At 34.6% G+C, this 7,887-nt stretch overlaps 1 protein-coding gene across 1 annotated transcript; it reads right to left on the reverse strand.

Moving 5' to 3' along the window:
- Positions 1 to 1,744: 1,744 nt before the first annotated feature.
- On the reverse strand, positions 1,745 to 5,396 carry LOC101278254 (CCAAT/enhancer-binding protein gamma). Its single transcript, XM_033400315.2, has one exon. The coding sequence runs from the start codon at positions 5,186 to 5,188 to the stop codon at positions 4,739 to 4,741; it is 450 nt and encodes a 149-aa protein (XP_033256206.1). The 5' UTR covers positions 5,189 to 5,396; the 3' UTR covers positions 1,745 to 4,738.
- Between the last annotated feature and the right edge of the window lie 2,491 nt (positions 5,397 to 7,887).

Consider the following 7,887-nt stretch of genomic DNA (forward strand, 5'->3'; position numbering starts at 1 on the left):
GAATAGGTTCATAGGTTAGGTATGTTTGTTTTATATCTTACAACAATTTAAAAATAAACAAAGGAGATTATTATTATTCATTTGTCCCCAAAATGTCTTAGGAAATAGAGAAATACAACAATATTATAAAAATCAGTAGAATCAAAATAAATTGAAATGAATATTTTTAAAAAGAAAAATCAGCAGAAGAAATAACAAATAGTAACAGATCAAATATGGTAGAGAAAAGATAAATGTGACCAAGAATCCTCAAGAGTAAGAAGCATAGAATTAAGCTTAAAAATGAGAGAACATATTTCCCCATGAATTTTAAATATGCTGCTAATCCATGTCCTATCACGTAATTATTATAATGCATATAAATAATTTGTTCTTACTTCTTTTGCCTCTCCCTAGTCTGCCTGGTCAATATTCTATTCTGAATTACTTGGGAGTATTCATCATATCAGTTGCATTTATCTCCATTTAATTTCACTGCATGAAAATCTGTATTCATAAGAGTGAAATGGGCAATAGTCAGAGGAGAAAAGCAATTAAGGAAAACAAAGGTATTCTGCTTGGAACAATTTGAAAAGGGCTCTGCCTTCAATGTTCACTTAGCTTAATTGAGAGCCCTGCTAGAGAATCAGAGTGATCTCTTTAGTGTAGAAAGGGGCTAATTTATAGTATATAGTCCTTGAAAATAAGATTTTTACTTGTTTTGTCAATAGATTTTCCTTTGATATTACAAAATATCTTAAATACATTAGGTAAAATTATGACTAGGATTTTCTTTTCAAATATTTAATTTCTAACCAAATTATTATTTCTATTAAGTTTTGAAAAATAATTCACAATACATGAAACTATATGTCTTTGGGGTTCAATAAAACCCAAGTCAGATCAGTGACATTTTACTGGCTCCCATAACTTGTATTTTCTTCTAGGAAAACTGGGATGCTGCCAATTTAAGTTTTTCAGTAAAAAGTCAGCAAAACAACAAATAAGAATTTGAGAGTTTGCTGTAAATATATTATCCTGCTATGAATTGACTCACTTTGCCATTTGCTTTAAATTTTTTAAAAGATTACTTTATTAATAAAGTCAACAATATAGTGAACTAAACATTGCAAATAATAACCATGTACTTATTGATTTGAAAATTTATACGATGTCATTAACCTGATTCAGACTTAGGTTGTTTGGGCTAAGATAATATTCTAAATGAGTTTGGGCTAGATAATATTCTAATTCCTTACTACTCTAGCTCTCTATGGTTCTTAAGGAAAATTAAGTGAGTAGGTGACATCTTCCTATCAGACATGTATTTTACTTGTCAAATAATATTTAATTATTTTAAAAAATTATTTCAATCATTCCAACATTGTATTTCTGAAAAATTATAATGGTCTCTAATCTTGTAATGTTTTCTGTGAAGAAGAGACTCAAATAAATTTGAGAAATAGAGTTTAAATGCCTTTTATGTTTTATAGGCTTAGAGAAATTCTGAAATATAAAAAAGACAACTTAGTCAATTTACTATAGTCTAAATATTTTGGAAGGAGACATAACTCCTATGTCACAGACCCAATGTCCCTTGAGGCAAATGCTGTGCCTTGCAGTTACACTCCCAGAACCAAATAGCTCGGATTGGTCTCAGTGATTGTGTTTACTTTTCAAGACATTTGATATTCTCCTTTTCCCAATTTATAGTTTCTTACACATGCTTAAAAATATCAATGGTTATTTATTATTTTTTTTACAGTCATTATTCCAAAGTTATTTTTATTTCAAATTCACTGAAAGAAATAAAATTATATTTAAAAAAATAGAGTAATCTCACAAACTGAGGAAAGCCAGGAACAAAAAGAACAAGTTAGGTACTTCTTCCTGAGAAGCAGATCTAACAGCTATAGGACGGACTTTCTTCCTTCCTAGCTTTTGTCAAACAAAAAATTTTTTCCTATTTCTAAGGCATCAAAAACACTCTTGAGTGTTTTAACTGGGTTGTTCAGGTACAAAGCTTCAAGCCCTCTAAGGGGGATCAAGAAACATCAAAAGCTGCTACGATTTCCTTTGTTGTAACACCAAACATTAAATTGTACATACTTCTACTTATGTAAATTTGAGAATTTCACACTCGTGACCTGAATTTCAAAAATCTGGTCGTATTTTATTAAAATCTTACTACTTCTTGGTAAGAATGTCCAAAGTAACTGAGCTCACATCCCAGTAACTAAAAGGGGCCAGACAGCAGGAAGAACTGTTGGATCGCACCACCTGCAGCCAAGACCTGTCAGAAAACACCCATCCCGGAAGACTCACATGCAGCTAGAAATTTATACTAAAGCCTAATTCCTAAATCACTAGACCTGCCAGCAAAGGCAGATCATATCCTAATGGTTCATATGTAACCTACAGGACAAAAGTTACAGAAGTCATATACAATTCCCAAACTTACCCATTCCCCATACTTGGTTTCCCTCCATTTTATACTGTTAAATCTATCAAACTAAAAACTTTCATTCCCAAACACTTCAGTGAGATAGTCAAGACAACGGTTAACATTTCTGTTCTATGCATGACTGCTGGTGCTAGTTTTGATTTGCATAGGTAAAAGGAAAGCCTGAATTTTTCCAAAAGGTACAATCTTATTTTCTTATTTGGAATAATTGAGTACATACCTGATGATTTCCCTAAAGCTTCTTTTCCAAGAGAGTTAAGTCAATTCACATAATTGGTAACAATAAATTCCATGGGGACAACCATTTCTGAAAGATATTGTTTAGTAAATAAGAGATTTAAAATGTCTGTAGCACCTCTTATAGGTGCTTAAAGATTCAAGTGACCTAACTGCATCTCCAATGAGGTGCTATTAAAGATTCAGTAGGATTCTGTGGGTATCTCCTAGTTAGTTGTTTCAAACATCTATCAACCTACAAGTAGATCCGTACTCCAACCACAGTAAACCAATGTTGGACCCTAACAGGAAGCCCTATCCTGTCTCCTGGATCTATAGAGAGTTAACCGTCCTGGGACAGTCACTCTCGTGGAACAATACAGGGCTCTTGTCACATGCAGAAGGGACTCTTGGCCTTTAATAATGGCTTTGCTGAGTTGCAGGGCACTGTGATGTCTTCTTCCGCCCAGAAGGGCACAGACAGCACTCTTCCACCAACCCAAGGGTGCAACTTGAGTTACATCCTGGTTACACTGTCCCAGGTCCTAGTAGGAAACAACAATGTGGCCCAAAATGACCATGTTCAAATAAGATACCTGGTAACTTTTTAATCTGATGTGACTCAGTCTCTTGTCACCAGCCTAGGTCACCCAAAAGCAAAAACCAAAAAAAGAGAAAAACACAAATTTGAGCTAGAATTGTTCTTTTAAAAAAAAAAAAAAAGTCAACAAGGACAATCAAAACTACCAACGCTTATATAAGCCAGACCCTAGAGATTTCCATCTTCAGTGACTGCCACTTTTTAGTCTTAACAAAAATGTCAATATCCTGAGTTTTATCAGTATTTTCTTGCTAAAATAATTTATGGGACATAAATGCATACAAATGAATAAAAAGTGGTACAAAAGTCTGGAAGAACAGCCCACTAGCTAGAAAATGTCGCAAAAACAATATAAAACGATGTGTTTAAGTGAAATAAATTAAAGGTTAAACCTTACACTTTCAAGTTTTCTTAGACTATTATTTTGGGAAATGGCATGGAGTTGATGATGTATTTTTCTAATAATCAGTTGTTTAAGATCAAATACCAAGTGATGGTTCACAAGAAATTTTTGCTTTTAAAAACCACAGCCCCACTGCAGTGTATCTGAACACAGGAGAAACTACCTGCTGAAATTAATATTCAAAATCCTAATGGGTAACTTGTGTGGCCATAAACTGTTAAGACGTTTTGTTTACTAACTTGGCTGTCCAAATGGTATGTTAAAAAAAAAAATGCTTACTTTACTAGCATCTGCAGAAACTAAAATTTTGGTACATAAGTTTCTCTAAACCACTGAGTTGTTTTTTTAATTTTAACAAAATAATGCCAATGCAATAACCCAAAGGTATCCCAAATGCTTTGCTTTTACTTTTAAAAAACTATTTGCTTCCTAAATGCTATTTATATTTTTAAGCCAGTTGGCTGCATACTGCCTTTAAAATGCAATGGAGTTTCTTTACTTAACCTGACATCACTATTCAAAAACTTGTACTTGCCGGGGAAAATGGTACTAATTATGCTAAAACAAGGTTTATGCTATACATAAAATCACTCCAAATTATAAAGTGATTGGTTTCTATAGCTCTAAGCATTTTTAATACATAATTTAGGAAAAAGTCACACATAGGTAAAGAGAGATGGCATTCAACTTTCTTTCATCCAATTAACCGTATCTATGAAAACCAAGACCCTTCTGCATGACTTGCCAGTTCCCCACTCCTTTTGTCAACCTAGAAAAGAAACATTTCTTGGGAAGTCAGGATTTATTAAGAACATCAAGCTCCAGGGCATTTTTTTTTTTTACCATATACCTTTAAAACTGTTTTTTATCCCCACAAAAATCCTTATCATTTAAAACCAGATATTCAAATTATATGGCTAACATTTTTAGCTAATCAACTCTTCAGTGCTGATTCTAGAAAACAACCTTCAATGGATCTTTGAATAATGGAGATTCAGCCACTGATACGAGTAGTGTAGGTAGTCACACCTTTAACGTTCAAGCCACAAGTTGTGACGTTTGAAAGGGGTGAGGTCTACTGTCCTGCATTATCAGAATCTGTCGTATTTTCAGTGCTACTGGGTTGCACATTATCTGCGAGGTTGTGTGCATGCTCAAGAAATAAATCTTTCAGTACACTTAATTCCTTAGTCAGCAATTTAATTTTTGCTTCCAACCGTTCATTCTCTTCCTTGAGCTGATTCACTCTCTGCAGCGTATCCTGCGCTTTCTGCTTGCTTTTCAACCGGCTCTTTTTCACCGCCATGTTGTTCCTCTCTCTGCGCTGGCGATACTCGTCACTGCTGCGATCCACGGGCAAACTCTTTTTGCTCTGCTTGCTCGGAGGCACAGCTTTGCCTCCGCCCCCAGGGCCGGCGGGCACCAGCTGAGGAACCTGCTGTAAGCCGCTGGCATGAGCCTGAGTATGGATGACACTTATTCCATTCACGCCCGGGGTAGTGTTCTGCTGTGATACCTTGCTCATTTGGGCACGCTCCTTTGTCAACACAGAACAAGTAGAAATGAAGACAAGGTGATCAATGGTTTGATCTGCCAAGAAATCTTCACATGTACCTGCGCCTCCAACCCGCCCGCCCCCAAGAGGCCTCCACTCCCAGCGGCCCCGCACGGCGCGGCCCGACCCAGGCCTCGCGGCCCGCGAGTCAGAGCGACGGTTACGAAACCGGCAGCCTCCGCCCGTTCCGCTGCCGCCGCCCTCAATGGTTATTTTTAAAATAATTCATAAGATTGAAGAAAAATGATATCTAAAATTGATAGCAGTGGCACAGATTAAAAAGAAATTTTGATTTTAGCCATAGTCCTATTCATTGATATAAATTCAGTTGAAAATCTGAAAATGTATAATATTTCAGATGAAGTATACTATTCACAAGCCTAATAATTTAGAATTAAGATCAATGTAGCACTATTTGGGGTTCAGTTAAAATATAAAAATTTTACAATCATTGAAAAATGTCACATTTCTAAATTCACTTGATCTTTGAAAACATATTGCTATACTCAAAATATCTGATTTTTTTGACCATCTTTTCTAAGACATTTCCCCACATGCAATTAGTTACCTAAATAAACATTTTTCTCAAGTACAACTAATCTCTTCATAAATGTTTCATTTCATTTGTACCAGATGGACAAATTATTTTTCTTCTTATTCCCAAGGCATAGCACAGCCTCTGGTACTGGGTAGGTACTAAATATTGTTAAGTTAATCAATGTTATTGATCAAAATTAGTTAAATTGATTTCTACAAATGCCTACTTACAGATTGCCAAGGAATGAGTAGATTCCACTACCTGACTCAATGTTTATAGCCGTATATAAGTATCTAAATTAAGCTCTCAGTCAAGGTTAGTCAGATTTCTTCTCCCTCCAGATAGTCTCATAGAAAATTAAAACCACCTGTACTAATATTGGTCAGCATTGTTGGTTTTCTTAAATAGTGAGGCAATGTGAATTACACATTTCTCATGTGTTTCAAACTTTCCAAAAGATAGTAGATAGTAAAAGAAAAATTTTTAATTAGAAATTCCTATAAAGCCTTAACAGCAACAACAAAAATACTTATTTGTCATGATATTATTGGAGAAAGTAGGGTAGAGTAGTTGGAATAAGAATATAAATGAATTTATTTTTCTCTATTAGTGTAGGTAAGACACAATAAATAAAACTATAATTTATCCATGGGATCAAAAAACTTTTGTTTCAAATAGTTTTTTTTTTTTAATTGGAGTATAATTGCCTTACAATGTTGTGTTAGTTTCTGCTGTACAATGAAGTGAATCAGCTATATGTATACAGATACCCCTCCCTCTGGGACCTCCCTTCCACCTACCCCCATCCACTTTACCTCAATGATGGAAAAAAAAAGTTTAATTTAAACAAATAGCAGCAAATGGGTTAGAATTCTCATTTGAAGTGCCACGTGCAATACTCAAAGGAACTTCACATTTGGCTGAAGATGCACACACTATCATTCAACCAGAGTGCTGTATAACTTCTGGCAGACAAAAAAGGCATTATTACTACTGTTATCATCATCATCATCACCATCGCCATCATCACCATTATTATGAAAAAGGGCACTTATCTTCCCCCTAGGAATTCTAACTTGGGTACAGTCCAGCTTGTATGAATTGTGCTGCACATGAAAAAAAATGAATAAATGAAAGGATGAGAAAATAGCTCTGATGTTTTATTACCTTGAAATCTGGGACTATAAAGAGACCTGAATTATACAATGTAAAATGATGGGAGAATAAAATGGCACAATGTGCAGTAATATACAATCAATTTAGTATGTGTCAAGTCATAAATTTGCTCTTCAAATAGATTTCTCACTATTGAAATGAGTGTTTAATTTTAATGTTTATGTTTGTTCCCTTATGCTGGTCCTTTAGGAGTTGTTTTAATAAAATTTCACAATACTCAAAGATATATTTGACCTGGTCAAATCAGCACTTTACATATGTGAAAAACGTCACAATTTGTCAATATATTCAGGATGAAATTTTCAAAACCTGGCATCTAAAAGGTGTAAGTAAATTGCACATTTGAGTCCCCTTGTTGACACTTAGCTAAGCAAATACCCATTTTCATGCTTATGGGCCTACTGCAGTGAAATAATTGTGCATTTAGGTGCCAAATTTGGTGTCTGAGTTGAAAGAATGGCCTCTATTTTGGAGAATATTCACTGTTTTCTACAGTTGTCTTCAGAATTTCTCAAGGTTATTTGAAGAGTAGAAAGAAATCCTTGAACTAAGGTATTTATTTGATTACGCTAGATCGTTAGCTAGAATGCAGTATCTAGTGTCATGTGTATTACATGGACCTCTAGCATATGTGTTTTTACATAGTTTATCTCCTCAGAACACAGTTAAGTTTCACATAGTTTCTAGACTGTTAATATTTTTCTTTGGCAACATTATTTCAGAAATGTTTGAAGCATTCTCAAGCAACGCACTGAACAGAGTGCATTCAATTAGATATTTATGGCAGGTAGAGAAGAATAATGAAAACTGAAATGTTTTACCTCCACTACAAAGAATACTTCCTCTAGTTGAATGATATATAAATTCAGTAAAGAATTATTCTACCTGATACTGTGAGAAGATCCACTGGGACATTTTAAAGAGGGGAAAGCAAATGAAAGTATCTTTTGTTCCA

The sequence above is a fragment of the Orcinus orca genome, chromosome 7, assembly GCF_937001465.1.
Source record: "Orcinus orca chromosome 7, mOrcOrc1.1, whole genome shotgun sequence".
Taxonomy (NCBI): Eukaryota; Metazoa; Chordata; class Mammalia; order Artiodactyla; family Delphinidae; genus Orcinus; species Orcinus orca.

Excerpts from the sequence above, each read along its gene's own strand:
- LOC101278254 (XM_033400315.2), bottom strand. The coding sequence starts at position 5,188 with ATGAGCAAGGTATCACAGCAGAACACTACCCCGGGCGTGAATGGAATA.